General features: G+C 35.6%; 1 protein-coding gene across 4 annotated transcripts in view; it reads left to right on the top strand.

Moving 5' to 3' along the window:
- The window catches only part of LOC125665591 (calcitonin gene-related peptide type 1 receptor-like), an 86,609-nt gene that overhangs the window by 21,570 nt on the left and 47,951 nt on the right, over positions 1-17,088 (top strand). For 2 of the 4 annotated variants that reach the window (XM_048898303.2, XM_056152326.1), the window contains exons 2-4: positions 6,647-6,701; positions 14,198-14,245; positions 15,027-15,091. In XM_048898303.2, coding sequence (XP_048754260.1) covers positions 15,055-15,091 — 37 coding nt within the window. In that variant the 5' untranslated portion in view covers positions 6,647-6,701; positions 14,198-14,245; positions 15,027-15,054. Of the gene's footprint in view, positions 1-738; positions 851-6,646; positions 6,702-12,627; positions 13,726-14,197; positions 14,246-15,026; positions 15,092-17,088 lie in introns of those variants that run through there. The other 2 variants (XM_048898302.2, XM_048898301.2) reach the window with 2 other exon arrangements.

The following is a 17,088-nucleotide window of genomic DNA, read 5'->3' on the forward strand; positions in this document are numbered from 1 at the left end:
TGTTCGTTACCTTCACCTTTTATTTGATTATGAAGTGGTTCAATCAAAAAATCAATAATTAACATATTTCTTTGATAAAAGTATCGTTCGTGTAGATGAGGAAATAAATAATAATTGCATATCTGATTTAATGACCTTATCCAAACAGAGTTTTTTTATATGGTCAGTTTAATGTATACCAACGGCTGATATAAACAAAATTTATGCTTTCATAACTTTTATCGTTATCGACATGACCAGGCTATAATATATATGCATACATCTTGTATCCACCCAAGTATTCAACAGAATACTGAACGTACCTTCAGCACAGAAGAGCTGACATCTCGGAAATTGCGTATTGGCATGAAACACGTCCGACCGGATTTGATATACATTTTAAAATTAATTTATGCTGCAAACGGCCTAAATTCTACGGCTAAATGATCTGATTCAATTGTGGTAGGAGTGGTGTAGTCGTGGTAACAAATTATTTTACAATGATGAAACCTGCATGCATTATCCGTAAGTATGAAGTCAATATATTTTGGACGTTTCAGTTTAATCCAATTACAGCAGAAATGATCAAGAAAGTTGGCAAAGGGATGAATAATTTCATTCAGAACAATGATAAAAACTGCTATCTGTGGTTAAACATTGATAATGGCGATCAGAGGTTCAGTTGATTGAGATAAGATAGGGTTGGATTTAAATCACTCTTCTTTAATTCATTATGGCACATTAACCACAGTATGTACAAATGTAAGTGCGAGAGAATGGAAATAATCGATGGAGAAGTTGTTGTTTATGGTAGAAGAAGGAGAGGTTTTGACCAGGAACGAACTTTGGACCTCAACAAGCAATGTGTTAGGTATCATGACCATGAATTTTTATTATTGCAGTATGCATTTTATTATTGCAGTATGCTAGGTGCACGGAGTATATTTTGAACACACATTTTGGCAAAGCGATGGGATGTGTTATTTACAACAAAATTAACTTTATATTTTCCAATCCTATGCCCTATGCTTTATCATCGTAGAAAATACTGTTTTGTTCCAAAATCTTAAAAATCTTCGTGTTTCCTAAATACTCCATATTCGTGTTACTGTTCGTGACTGCTAGGTTTTATAGTAAACTCTGGGTCCGAGCAATTTATCAATTTAAAGGTAATGGAGAAGATCGAAAATAATCCTATATATACCCATGTAATGGACAGGCAATTATCCGTTAAAATTTTGTGAAAAGAAACATGCACATAATTTAATTTGCATTCATATGCGTAAGCGTCATTTATGTTAGAGACAAATATTTATAAAGAGTGAAAGTGGAAGCTTCGAATTACATTCAATCAGTTATGTCGAAAATTTACCCAACTTGCACATATGCATATCATAGTGTCTGTCCCTTTTTACCCTTCTCGAGACAGGTGGGACTCTTCCTTGTTTTTTTTAAATTCACAAATTGAACATTATAACCGAAACGCACAGCAGATCTTAATTTGCAAAACAAATATATTAAGTTACATATAATATAGCTTTAGCCTTACGCTTTGATTGTAAGTTAATGACGTTCAGTTCGTCTTAAAATGTACATTGTATCATTTTCTGCCACCAAAATTTGTGTTCGTTGTACTTTTTTGCTATATCATTAACCAATTGTAATTGGTTAATGATATAGCAAAAAAGTACAACGAAGCAATACTTTCAAAAAACAGTCTAAATTTTTCCTGTCATAGCCAGTACAAAGAGCGCTTATTGCAATTGGTAACTGATAATGATGACGATCAAGCTCATAGAGGATTATTTATCCTAAGTAATGCACACGTTCAATTATAACAACATATTCTTGTTTAGCAACATCGATTTGACAGAGGGTATATCACGTTTAATCGTATAATTAAATAGTCCCGATGGTACGCTATATAACCAACGTTTCATTAGGTAATTGTTTTTAAGCCATGTGTGAAAACATTATCAATATTGAAGTGCAGGATTAGGAAAATATGGGGAAAGACGTTTTTTAGTTTAAAAGTTATTCCTTTCTTAAAAAGGCATGCCTTCGTCACTCAATAACGTCGACAATACAATCCTTTTGTGTCATTCATGAAAGCCTATTTGAAATGACAAACAATTATAATACTGTAATAATCATTAATTGTTTGTAATCTTCAGCATATTCACAAGATTCATAAGAAATGTCGCTCACCTAAGCTTCGTACTTACTCCTGATATGACCCTGATCCGGATTAAAATAGATCCCCAGTACCCATTGCTTATCGTAAGAGGTGACTAAATGGGGCGGTCCTTCCGATGAGACCTCAAAACCCAAAAGCCCCCTGTGAATATTCGGGTCAGAATAGGTCCTTAGTACTACTTACTTGATGTAAGTGGCGATGGAGTGGGGGTCCTTAGGATGAGACCGCAAAAACCAAGTCCCCGTGTCACAGCAGGGGTGTGGCACGATAAAGATCCCTCTTTGCTCAACCGTTAGCGCCGAGCAAAGGCCCAGATTTTGGAGCCCTTCATCGGTAATGGTTACGTCTCCATATGAGTGAAAAATTACACAAGTTAAACAATATACAATGATAAATCAATCAATCTTTTAGCTCTAGTTCAGTTGCACATGTCATTACAGAAGTTGAATATAACGACCTGTAAGTAAGCATTTGCAGGAACGTAACACACACGCACACCCCTCCCGAGAAATTGTTTCATTCTTTTATACGCCGGGCGAGATGAAGTTTTGTTTTAATTTGATCTGTTGTCAGCAACGTACACAGACATTTATAATCTATTTAATGTATGACTTTATGCAGAGGCTGATTTCCTCCCCCTGCCATTTTAATGTGTACCTGTACGTGAATTTTAACGACACTCAGATTAAATGTGCAACTAAAATGACTTGACCACAGGATTTTCAGTTTGATCATGCATTAATGTAAGAACAATTTTTTTTTTTAAATGGTTTATGGATTTCAAAGTTTTAAAATCCGTTAGGATGAGGAAATAAGAAAAGTTCCAAAAAAGTAAGTAATAAAAATTAATAATTTGATTTGAGCTCCATGTTTTATCATTAATTCATAAGAATGTATCCCTCTCTTTTGCAATGCCTTCCTACATGCTGCATTGCATATTGGCGGGATAATTGAAAACCTTTGCTTTTATCTCCAGCACAGTGGGGGTGATCGTCTTTGAGTTTAAAGTCACCGCAAAAAAAGCTTTAGGATGTAAACTTACATATAATTAGCACTAAGCACACAATTTACGTGATACATTTAAATTCTACATTTAAAAAATGCAACGCTGATGTTCCTAAAACAGAACTCAAACTAAAATTCATATGATTATGTACTTTAGAATGTCTATTGTCGCACAAGTATTTAATTAAATTGTCTTTAATATCTCATTAACATACCTGTGTTAAGTACGAGGCGGACGACCTAAAGATGACATCAAAAACATTGTGTCTTGTCCCTTGGTTTGTAACATTAGACGATGTACCTTTCCTCCCGGCTCAATTGATATTGGCTACGGATTACTCCGTTTTCCTGATCGAGATATAGGGCTCACGGCGGGTGTGACCGGTCGACAGGGGATGCTTACTCCTCGTAAGCACCTGATCCCACATCTGGTATATCCAGGGGTCCGTATTTGTCCAACTTTCTACTTGCATTGCTTATAGGAGTTGTGAGAGTGATCGCTGTTCGTTGTCTTCACCTTGCATATACTTTATCTATGCAGTCTGACTTGTTTCATATCGATTGATAGACCGTTGCTGGCACACTGATTTTGACTACGGATGACTCTCTTTACCTGATCAAGATAAAGGGCTCACGGCGGATGTGACTGGTCGACAGGGGATGCTTACTCCTCTTATGCTTCTGATCCCACCTCTGGTATGTCCAGGGGTCCGTGTTTGCCCAACTCTTCATTTTATATTCCTTACTATAGGAGTTATGAGATTGATCAATGTTCGTTATTTTCACCTTTCACGATAGGTTTTGTATATTTATTTATGACTAAAATGGAGTAACTTTCCACGTCGGTTGGTAATAATCATTCTAAAATGGATCATTGCCATTTATATCTCAACTTATTGAATGAAATATCAAGAAAATCATAATTATCATATTGAAATTATTTCGTGTTAAACCATCCCCAGGGAAAACCGAATAATGCCGAAAAATTTAACGCCTACAGGCCTTGCCTAGCGTTTATTGCAAACTGTTCACAAAGGCGGGTAGTGTTTCGTACAAATGGTTTTGTGCAAACAATTCCCCGTTCTCTGCTAGAATAGTTTCGCACTGTTCCATGCAAATGATGTAGTATCACGCTTCTGGGTCTGAACAACTGAATTCTAAACGATTTGGGTTCAAAATCACACGGCCTCTCACCTCTGTTCGACGCGGGTTCAAATCCCGCTCGCGCCGATAAGTGAGAAAGTTTCCCAGTTTACATTTAGAAGGTTGGTGGTCTCTTCCCAGGTACATCGTATCTGGGTTCTCTCTTCCACCAATAAAAACTGGGCGCCACCAAATAACCGAAAAAGTGTTTGAGTGTTGCGGAAAACAGTAATCAATCAATCAATCAATCACATTTGGTAATCTAGCGTATAGTGCATGATCGCTTTCAAAAGACAAAATTCTTTAAAACCACGTTTACGTTTTAACAACTTTAATATCCTAGGCAATGGGACTAATGAATGAGTTACCTTACCAATACTGGATTCCAAAACTTCACAAACACCCTGACAGAGATACGTTACTGGATCCAGTAAATGTTCTGTTAAACCCCTATGTTTGCTCCTCATGAAAAAAACTGATGTGAAGGAAAAACCTATGACGTTTTATTCCATAGCATATGCGGAAATGGCTGTATTATAAATGTGGATTCTCGAAAAGTCCCAATAAATTTTAGTACTTTTGAAATCGCAAAATCTTTCCCAAATCAACAGCATGAAACATATTGATTTTCAATAGTTTGTACAACAATTCCTCACGATAGATTACAGACTTGACTTTTTTGACATCATAGACAGTTACTTCTTCAATAAATTCAGACCTCGGAAGTATTAATGTTTTGTGACAAGCCATCTAATAAATTACTTGGTTATACACTAATCTGATTCTACGTAAAAATGCTACGAAGTCAATATCAGAAAGATACTAGAGTTCCCTTTGGATTATATCTACGTGGTCTTCGGTGATAAGGGCTTCCAATAGTCTGCTGGTATTTCAATTAAAAGAAATTGTGTTTCTTTACTAGATGGCCTGGAAATATTCAAATCTACAGATGTTGATGTTAAAGTATTCTGGAGTTCCTCATTGAGAATACCTAGTAGGCATAGTCTTTGGTGATCAGATCTTCCAACAGTGTGCTGGAATTCCCTTGGGCATGAATTGTGCTCCCTTAATGATTTTATTAGCTGATCAATCTGCTTACGTAATCATTACGTTCATGGTCAATTCTTCTAGGTACTTGGTTCTACCTCCACTTCTTCCAGGTGTTCGTGTTTGCCTGCTCTCAATATCGCACTCCTTTTAGGGTTAGTGAGATAGTAGTATGTAAATTAAAGGTTCTATGTATCTGTTGTAGTAGCTTTAGAAGTTGTTAATGCTCTCGCAGTAGCATTAGAACTTGTCTTAAAAATTATTATACTCTCATCTGCCATGTTAGCCGTAAATATATTTCAACACCAAGTTTTATGTTCAATTGTCAAGAATACTCCGAATTCTGAATGTTGCTTAATGTAAATGCTTTACTGGTACCAAGCGTGTCCAGATCTTATAACTGATTACTAATTGAAATCATATGTTATTATAATTCAACAGCGACACTAAAACTATGGAGAAATCATTGCATCTTTAACATCAAGGTATTTAGAAATATTTCAAAGGTACGCTCACTATTTCGAGATTGCAGAGTCAGGAGAAAGACGACAATCTAGTTTAACAAAACATCATTGTCGAGACAACGGGGGACTTTCATCATTAAACAAATTATGTTCTTAAAATCAGCCGTTCTTTGTTTTAAAAATTGATCGTAAAGGTGTTTTAATTAAAAGATTTTTAAACTCTGGATTTGACATTAAAACTATGACCTTGGAAGCAATAAGACAAATAATTGCCCCATTAATAGTACTTTTCTACGCTAATGAGGTAAAAGAAATATCTTTATTGCTTCATTTATCTAACTTTTGTATTTTGCAGAGAAATCAACAACGTGACAAAAACCACTTTTTAAAAAACTCCAGATAAATGATGTCAAGCTTTTTTGTCTCTTAATTGAATGGTTTACACAACCAAAGAAATTGATTGAACAAACAGAAATTATAGTCTAGGGAATTCTTTCAATCCCTAGAATCTCGAGCTGTAATGAACCTCTAGTGATGTAAGATAAAGAGCTTGTGTACTATATTCGCAGGAATTAATCCGCGGATCACAGATTAGGATGCCACAGTTATGTCTTCAACAAATAGGAATGCTTTTCTCCTTAGATTATTTGCCAAGTTAAGAAATGCGGGGATTAAAAATAAATTACAATGGGTAATATAATCTCTTTATTACTTAATACATACATCTTTTCATATTAATGTTTCATGCATGCTACATAAACTAGATTGGAAAGCTTGCATGCTGTGACCTAGATATCGTTTTCATTTGTAGGACAGATGACCGGATTACACAAACTTACTTATTGTAACCAAGCCATCGTTTTCAGGTGAGTGAAATACACAAAATTCATGTACCGTAACTTAACTGCAAAACTGAAGCTATCAGGGTGGGGGGGGGGGGGGTGAAACATACCGATACCAGAGAGCTACAGTTCACACCTTATAAAACCAATTCACAGCACTGTTTTTTCTGTCCATGATTGAAAGGTGAAGATAACAAACAGTGACCAATCTCATAACTCCTATAAGCAATACAAAATAGATAGTTGGGCAAACACGGACCCCTGGACACACCAGAGGTGGGGTCAGGTGCCTAGGAGGAGTAAGCATCCCCTGTCGACCGGTCACACCCGCCGTGAGCCCTATATCCTGATCAGGTAAACAGTGTTACCGTAGTCAAAATCAGTGTGTAAAGAACGAAGTCTTATATTGTATTCTTGCATAGTCATTTCAACCTTTTATAAGAAAACATACACTACACTTATTTCCCAAGCATGCCGACATTCATTAATGCCCAATATGAACTGAAATCTCATACTTTTTAAAAAATGTGTAGTTTGTTGACTGGCGTAGTTTATCGGGTTGCCAGTCAAATCAAGCCCCTTCTTTCTCTATATTTAGAAACAATAGTGGATTTTTTGTAATATAGATGTATAAATTATCCACAATATAGAACATACACAGTTGCCAATGTATTGATTGATTGTATACGAGTTGTATAACGTCCTTTTCGAGAATATTTCACTCATATGGAGACGTCACCATCGTCAGTGAAGGGCTGCAAAATTTAGGTCTATGCTCGGCACTTCCGGCCATTGAGCAGGGAGGGATCTTTACCGTGTCACACCTGCTGTGATATGGGACCTCGGTTTTTGCGGTATCATCCGAAGGACTGTCCGCCCCTTTTAATCGCCTCTTACGACAAATAAGGCATACTGATGACCTAATCTAATTCGGAAATTGTCATGATGGAACATTAACCATAATAATTTGAAAACGTAAACATTGGTAGAAATGATCAAATTGGACATTACTGACAAGAAAAAAAGAAAAAGAATAACAGCAAAGAAGAAGAGAACAACAATGTCCTGAACACATCCCCGTTTGATATTTAAAATGATATCACCTTATGAATACCAGAATAATAATTAGTATTCATAATTTTGTCCCTGCCTTGGATGTTTATCATAATTTGGAAAGAGGTACACGAGTCCAGAACTCGGAGGAACATATTCCTCTGGAGTAACGTCGCGTTCCACGCGTATCGGGGCCTTTTAGACGTATATAGAGTCACAATTCCGAGAGGCCCTTTATTCCTATGAAGATTCCTATCTTTAATGTGATTGGCATCTCTGTCTTGTAGACTTTAAATGCCTCTTGTCCATTTTCTTCGTATCTACACAGTATGAAGGAATCATCTACACCAACATGTCCGTCAGAGTATGTACCCGTTTTCAATGAGTTCTGTACATGACTGACTGATTCATATGGTCGAGTGTTTGAATATCGTATTTAGCATTCTGAGACCATATGGACTAAGAACGAAAGGGTTGTCCTGATCACATGTACTAGAAACAGATAACAATGATTTGGCGTTCACAATGACCATGACTTCTTCCATGAACACCACGAGTAATTCGTGAGTCAATGGATTGCCTCATGGTGGAACGAGATATATACAATTGTAGGGCTCACGGCGGACGTGACCGATCGACAGGGGATGCTTACTCCTCCTAGGTATCTGATCCCACCTCTGGTGTATCCAGGGGTCCGTGTTTGCCCAATTCTCTATTTTGTTTAGCTTATTCGAGTTGTGAGATTGATCACTGTTCGTTATTTTCACCTATCATTGACATTAATGACCTTTAAGTCATCAACTGAACTAAGTCTGACCTTGGATCCTTGAGTGAACCACGTATACTTGTGAATCTTCCCTGATAAAACATAAGGATATAACTTCCATTATCACTTCGGTATGGATGAATTGGATGGGCTAGCATGTAAAGTCTGGAGATACCAGAGGTAGGATCAGGTGCCTAGGAGGAGTAAACACTAAACACCTCCTGTCGACCGGTCACACCCGCGGTGAGCCCTACATCTTGATCGGGTAAACGGAGCAATCCGTAAATACATGTTTTTATACCAAGCTTTAGCCTTGGATTGTACTGTTTATTTAGGGTTCGTGTTTAAAAAGTTTTGCATAAAGCTAAGAGCAATACGCATCAGACATGTATCTTAACGAACAGTGATAAATTTTATAACTCTTAAAAGGAATTCAAGTTAAGAGTTTATCAAACACGGAGTCCTGCATTGTAACATAGAGATTGGATCAGGCGCCTAGAAGGAGTAAACATCCCCTGTCGAACAGTCACACCTGCCTGAGTCCTATATCTTGATCAATTAAACACATAGGTGATTGTGTACAGGACTCCAGGTCCCATTCACCCTCCTTGTATTTTGAGTGGGTGTATTTTTGATAATTAAATGGAACACACACATCTCCCATAGAAACCGTTTTTTGAAATATCATATCACCGATCATAAGATATGAATAAGGTGTGCAATTCAGCCAGTGACATTTTGAGAGAGAAATTCTGCACTTTGCTGGGAAAGTAACTACCAACTGAATAGAACGAATATTCTAAATCTACTGATGATTCTTGAAGTAGATATATCGCTAATTGGTGCGCAATAATATCTTCACGCCTTTCAGTTGCATCGTTTTAACCTCACCACCTACGGATGATACCGTAAAAGCCGAGGTCCCGTGTTATAGCAGGTGTGGCAAGATAAAGACCCTTCCCTGCTCTACGGATATAGGGTTCACGGCGGGTGTGACCGGTCAACAGAGGATGCTTACTCCTCCTAGGCACCTGATCCCACCTCTGGTGTGTCCAGGGGTTCATGTTTGCCCAACTATCTATTTTGTATTGCTTGTAGGAGTTATGAGATTGATCACTGTTCGTTATCTTCATCTTTCATAATCGCCGAGCATGGGCCTAAATTTTGCAGCCTTCATCGGTAATTGATAACGTCTCCATATGAGTGAAATATCTTCGAGAGGGACGTTAAACATTATCTAGTGATCAGTCATCCAAAAAATCATCTTTTTAAACACCACTCTGATTCCATACACAAGTACTCTGAAGTTGAAATAAAAAAAAATATGCTGGAGTTCCTCATTGACAATATCTTCGTGGTCTTTGGTGATCTGGTCTTCTAACAGTCTGTTGGAATTTCCATTGGCACGAATTGTGCTCCTTTGTTAGCTGACCTGTTTTTTATTCATATGAAGCAGAATTTATTCAAAACGTGCTACGTCAGAAGAAAAAATAACTTGCTGTTGCCTTAAAATCGACATTTAGATATATCGACGACGTTTTATCTATTAACAATAACTTTCAATCATATGTCGATTCGATATATCCCTGTTAACTCGAAATAAAAGAAACCACAAAGTTGACAACTTTTGCTTCATACTTAGATATTTTATTGAAAGTAGATGTTAACGGCAAACTAACAACACAACTTTATGACAAACGGGATAATTTCAGCTTCTGCATCGTCAACTTCTACTGACAAACGAGTTGATGCTACAGTGGGTTTCAACATTCTCGCTTAAAGTCAGCATTTCGCAAATTCTATGGTCGTTATAACGATCTAGTTTGCCAATACAACCTATCATTACTTATTTTGACTACAGATAACTCCGTTTACCCGATCAACATAATAATGAAGATATAGGGCTCACGGCGGTTGTGACCGGTCGACAGGGGATGCTTACTCCTTCTAGGCACCTGACCCCACCTCTGGTGTGTCCAGGGGTCCGTATTTACCCAACTATCTATTTTGTAAAAGTTAAAATAATTATTTAGATTTGGATATAAAAGAAAAATTTAAATTTCCATATGTTGAGAAAATCATCATTACAAACTCTTAACTATGCTTTGGAGCATAGTTGTGTTGACAAAATGTATACTTGAAGGTTAGATCAAAGCAGAACAATGTTTGATTATGATCTAAAATGATTTGGGGATTGGAAGAAGGCAGTTGTTTTTAATTATTATCAGTATGTGCACTGTACACAAGAAAGATGTATGTGTGCGATGCGTGTACAAGTGTTAATAGATGGCATGGTATTTTATTAATCTTATAACATAAAGTTTTGATACTACTATTTGATTTATACGATCGATTTGGATCTGAACACATGAAAGGGACTTGATGAAATATTTTGTTTCTGTAGAGTCGCACCTTTTGACAAATTCTATGTGGAGCATTGCCAATTGTGATTCCATGGTTCTTTTGAATTTCCATGAATAAATTACCTACCAAACCGCGAAATGCTCTGGAAGTTTTAATCATATTTGTGAATATGTAAGACTTTCCACAACCGTCCTGATCAGTTGTAATGAAATCATGGTCTCTTTATCCAGGTTCAACGCCTTTGCTTGGTCTTCGTCCATGTTTATGATTTAATGATATTTTCTTACCTTTTTTCGTGAAGCTAATTGTTGATGGTATATGCATGAAAGATGTCGTCTCGGGATAAATAATTGATTGCGACAAAATATTTTCATCTATTCAATTCGTAGAAAGAATTCAATTTGTATTTCAAGATGTGCTAAATCACTGACTTTATAGAAAAACTAAAATTTCAGTAATTGATGCATACAGCTATAATGCTTTAATTATCATATCATTCAACACGATGAACATAATATCATCCCACCTTTTTAAAAAAAATATTGAGCAATTTATCTAAAAAAAAAAAATAATGGATTCAACTTTGTGTATAAATAATGAAGATTACGAGAATCAACGGAGAAGTGCATATAGAATGCGAAGGTAATTAATTCTACACGACGACTAATGTAAAAGTGTAATTGAATATTAAGTAATCAGACATTATGGAAAGTTCTTTCACCATGATGAATCTAAAAAGCAATTAAAGTAATTCCACCCTCCTGTGATGTCATCAGATTTTGCAAAATCAATGATTTATTTAGATTTATACATGATAGGAAAATAAATTTTGTAGGAGTCTTTTTCGATAGTTATTGTAAAAAATCTTGTTAAAAATAAGATATTTCAAGTCTTAAGTTTTAAATGAATAATCAATTATTTGTTTCAAAATATTAAATCTAAGGGCAATAACTCTGTTTCTATTGATTTCTTTATGAAGTCTATTATACGATAGATTTTCTTTATTTTTTACAGACATTTTGTATATTTTTGTGAAGATACAGTTTCATGAAATTGTTATGAATGTTACTATATCGTCATAACCAGTTTGTATAAAATTTTAATAACGCTGTTGAAGGAAAATTGCAATTTTCTGACGGTTATATTTGATTCTGTTTATGTACGTCTCACATCTTAAAAAGTGTGATGACCTATGTATTTTATTTGATAATTTGTTAGTTTTAACTCTAATGAATGGAAATAAATATACTTTTCAAACTTGTATCGGATAAAACTTTGAGTATGGGGTTACCTTAAATCATTTAATCTATCTATTTAGCAAAGGAAAACAAAAATGACATTTTACCCGCTACATATACCGATTTTCTAATTTCTATTGTATATGTGCTCTATCTGTCGTTTGCTGCTGAAGAACTTGGTCCCGGCCTATGGGAACGTATTTTAAAAAATCTGAAATTATATGGCGTGTGGTTTGATTTTCAAACTTATGGCAAATTGTCTTGAAAACAAAACAAAAAAAATGTGTGAGGGTTTTTTTTCTCGATAATGATTTGGTTAGATTTATATAAAAGTGGGCAATAGATGCTTCCACTCTAACATTGATTCAAGAGATCTTCGGTTCGCCTCAGTGTTACGCTAACACAAATCAATTGACGCTGCTATGATTGCCGATCGTTTGATTTCCCAATTGTGGACAGGTGTGTACATGTATCTTTGAATTTGAAAAGTCCACACAGCTGCTATAGGATTATGCCCCACTTTTTTTTTTTTTCTTTTTTTTTTTGGTTGTTGTGCTAATGAACATAAATATGCATGTATTATTTATATATTTATACCCTTTTAAATTTTGTTTATACATCTGTATAATTAAAAAATCAAAGTTATGTAACTCATGTACCATTGTGAATGGTTTGAGCGAATAAAAATGAAATGAAAAGGATACCCAGAAACCGCAATTTCAAAGACACCAATTTTTTTTTCTAGGCCCACGTTAAAGCGTGGACTTTCAGTCTGCGGAACCCCTGTTTTTTACCTGTACTGTATATTATGATCGGTGATATTCTGTCTGCGTGTAGGAATGTTTGAATAGCGTATCGCTGTGGACATTAGATTGTATTTTTAGTGATATTTTGGTCGTTTTTCAATTAACATACTCAACTGACCGACGGTAGAAACGTCAATTTTACAGAAATTATGCATTTTTAACGTGTAATACGTAAACAGTTTACGAACTATTTGCTGCTAGCGCTGAAAATTACATCTTTTTGTAAAGAAGTGCTAAGGTCCACACCACTTTGAGCCGAGTGACTGCATAGAGGAGTTGATAAAATGGCGGCCTTCTCATGCGACAGTACATATAATTATGTTCATGTATTTATATGTTGCTAAGTAAATCCTTGCGCGCCGCAAGTGATTTCTATTTATCGGTGTTTGTTTATTTTTTTTTTTTATCTTTATTCTTTATAAACTAAGATCTCTACAGTGTAATATTTTTTTTTTTTTATTTTTTTTTTACATCAAATTATAAGGACTAAAGCGAATTTTGACCTATGGTGTACGATTTTATCTAACTTGATGTAAGTTACGCCTAATATGATCCGCTTCATGTATTACAAAGCGTAAACTGCACCAAGTTGAGGTTATATCGTATAACATTACGTAAATAAATGTGCTGACACAGGAAATGCAGTGTTTAATACAGAGTATATTTCACACGCGGAAGAATGAAATGTTGCTAATTTTATACCTGATCATGAAATGTCACATTAGTGTTGAAGATAGAAGCACTGAGAGATTCACGCACACTTTATTAAATAACAAGAATGCCGATCATCAGGCATCCTCATATCTCAAGTGATCAGCGAGGTAAGCTACCATACTCAATATAAAGATATAACCAACGGATAAATGCTTCAACTTCGCGATATTGCTCCTCCATATGCTGACATATTTCTTTCGTACGATATGTGTTAGAATTACGCAAGATCTATGACTATATTTATCTCTATCTTATTGAAGAATATTGATTATGCATGGATATTGTTATATGCACTTGGCGCATTGCAATATGTTCAATTGCTTAGACTGGTGTCAGGTTTTATTTAAATACAGACTCTGCTCTTAGTAGAACAATCTTGATTAGACATAGTGAGCAGTCGCAATGCTGCCATCATCCACGTGGATAAACGGATTCTTTTAATGATATTTTTACGACCATTTCCTAACCAAGGCTTTAAATCAATTTCAGACTTCCTCTTTGAATTTGTATTCGTGTATATATATTAAGATATTTTCAGCTCGTTTTTAATGTGTATATTATTACTTTCGAATTTTACAGTCTTCCCACGGAGTCTATTTCTGTTCTGTATCTTTGGAAATTAATCAAGTAAGTATTGAAATTTATTTTTTCACTCTCCCTGTTCCCCTTTGCCCTCTTTCTTACTTTTAAATTTTGTAATCGTAAAACATTAATGTCTGAATTTGTATTGAAGTTCAAACGAAATATAGCATATTGATTAACACTAAAAGTATCATGCTGGAAATTTTTTCCAGTTAGACTCGCAAATCAGGAGACAAGCGAAAGAGAAAGTACGATAGATCTACATGTTGTAGACAATAAGACTTCTGATGTGTTTATAGCATCAATACATACATTGCAATATATATTCTATTTCCTTCCCTTTTTAATATATTTTAGTCCGTCTAAATTTCCATTCCGTACAGTCTCAATCGTAAAATATTTCCTCGACAGCTATCATGTATATCTGCACGGTGAAAAAAAAAAAAACCTGAATTGATTGCCTCTTAAGTTTTCCTTAGTTAAGAATAAAGCTTTTATGAAGGAGAGCAATGAAAATATCAACTCAGCGTTAGTTAAAACGTGCGTCTCCCATCACCCCCAGCCAGAAGAAGAGTCGGTATATCAAGGCTACGCCTATTTCACAGCGCGATCTGGGAACAATACAAAAATCCGATGACGAAAACTTTTGAGTGTATCATTTGAGGTAATCGACTCTTCGTGTTGGCGGAAGACAGACGACATCTCACAGTTTCGGCGAAACACTCGGATAGAACGTTATGCATCGCAACATATCGAGAAATTTTGGCCGATGACAGTTACTAATTTCGTTGATGGTGATTTTTTTAAAGATATTTTTATCGCTTAGATTGATGAACTCGGAGGCTGTTTAAGTCATGGCGGAGTGCGACTTTCCTCCCATACCTGTAGACGGTAAGATGCTTATCGTAAATTGTGTGGATGATAATAATTATCGCCTAGTTGTAAGATAATGTATACTGAACGTGGTATGTGTTTCATCCAGGTAGATGGCGTGATCCTACATAATGAAGTTTTATACGTTTGCAAAAATTAATATGAATAATATTGTTTTGCAAAATAATACATAGAAAGTTTAAAGTTGTCTCAGATTGGATTAAAGTATCATCTATATTTATTTTTTCAACAGTCTGATTTCAAATGCGCACAATGTGATTCAAGGTGACTTGCCGTGGTGTGTAATTCAATCACCTAATATTAACTGAGCTAAATGAATGTGCCTCTGCTGAAATTGTATATCTGTACGCGAAACATTTAACAATTGAAAGCAAATATGACAATCATCCGAATGCACTTTTACGGTCTATACGTGTAACCCTTTTAAATTTAAACATTTGTGTCCCGATGAAACTCGAGCAGATATTTGATGCTCCCTCCCTCCCTCCCCTTCCCCTCTTCTCTCTCTCTCTCCTTCCCCTCTTCTCTCTCTCTCTCTCTCTCTCTCTCTCTCTCTCTCTCTCTCTCATATAGCGAGTAACCAATTAGCTCTTTCACGTACACATTAGTCAACATTAAAGGATATTTCACCCATTGATTATCGTAATGTGTTTAAATAACCCTTTCTTCCTGGGAAATTCTTTGCTACAATCCTTCTGTCATCTTTAATCATGTATTGTTTTTGTACAGACTCTATCTCTTTAGCTGTTTTCCCCGTATTTTCCAACAATTTATTGAAACTACAGAATATATATTAAAATCGCAAGATGGGAGTATCTCTTATTAGTCCCTTTCCGGTAAAACCAAGGGGGACTATAAGTTTTCCTCTTCATCTGTATTGTAAAACGTCTCATGGTTGGTAGTATACATGTTTTACATCCCGCTCGAGAAATTTTTATTCAGATGGAGACGTCACCAGGACTGCAAAATTTAAGACCCTATGGACTTTGATCAGGGAGGAATTTTTATCGTGTCATACCTGCTGTGACAGGGGTTCTCGGTTTTTGTGGTCGCATCTGGTGATTGACTGATGACCTCTTCTACTCTGTCTTGATCTCTGTATTTTTTATTTGTGTGAGATTTATATAATCTAAGGCATACCAATTTGTTGTAGAGGCCGTCGGATTCGCAGCACCTATTTACAATAGATCGAAATGATATTTCCTGGTATTGAAAAATAATATCCGCCCACTCATCCAAATATACATCGTCTGCATATAATGACCCCTCAAATAAATAAGGAACAGCGGTAGGGGACATGTTTTGCTTTTGCGAAATTCTCAGAGTGCGTGTTTTGGGGTATATGATTTGACTGGCTAGATCTACCCAAAATCACCAAAATTTCCTTCACCTGCACACGTCCACTAAATTTATACATGAGGATCTCATTTGAAATTGTATGAAATATTTACCTTATGCTATAAACATATTTGATATACAGTGTGTAACTTTTCTTATCATATAGAGATCTTTGGCAACATGTCGGTACAATAGAAATGATTTCACTAACCTGCACGAAACGAATAAATTTAGTTTTATTATGAATATTGCAAATTTACAATGCATGAGAAAAGCAAAATAAAACTAGATTAAAAGTAATAAATTTTCCATTCGAACTAAATTATGGATAAATCAATATTCTCTCTTTCTCTTATATGTACATGTTGGCATATACATATAATCTCTGTGCGTTTGCGTGTCATTAATTTCGAATTGTTGTTTTCCGTAAATAACAGGTTCTTGATAATTGGGAAGTCATTTTCATTCGTGGTGTTTTATCCCAGCTATTATCTCTAACCCTATCAGTGCTATAATGGAGCAACACTTTTTGATCCGTGGAATATGCAGTTTGCTTTCAGAATTAATACGATACTCAAAGTACATGTACTTTTAAATACTTACCATATTTAAAAAAAAAGCAATCGAAAAGGTAGTTTCAAAAAAGAAAACATTTA

This window comes from Ostrea edulis, chromosome 10 (assembly GCF_947568905.1).
Source record: "Ostrea edulis chromosome 10, xbOstEdul1.1, whole genome shotgun sequence".
Lineage (NCBI taxonomy): Eukaryota > Metazoa > Mollusca > Bivalvia > Ostreida > Ostreidae > Ostrea > Ostrea edulis.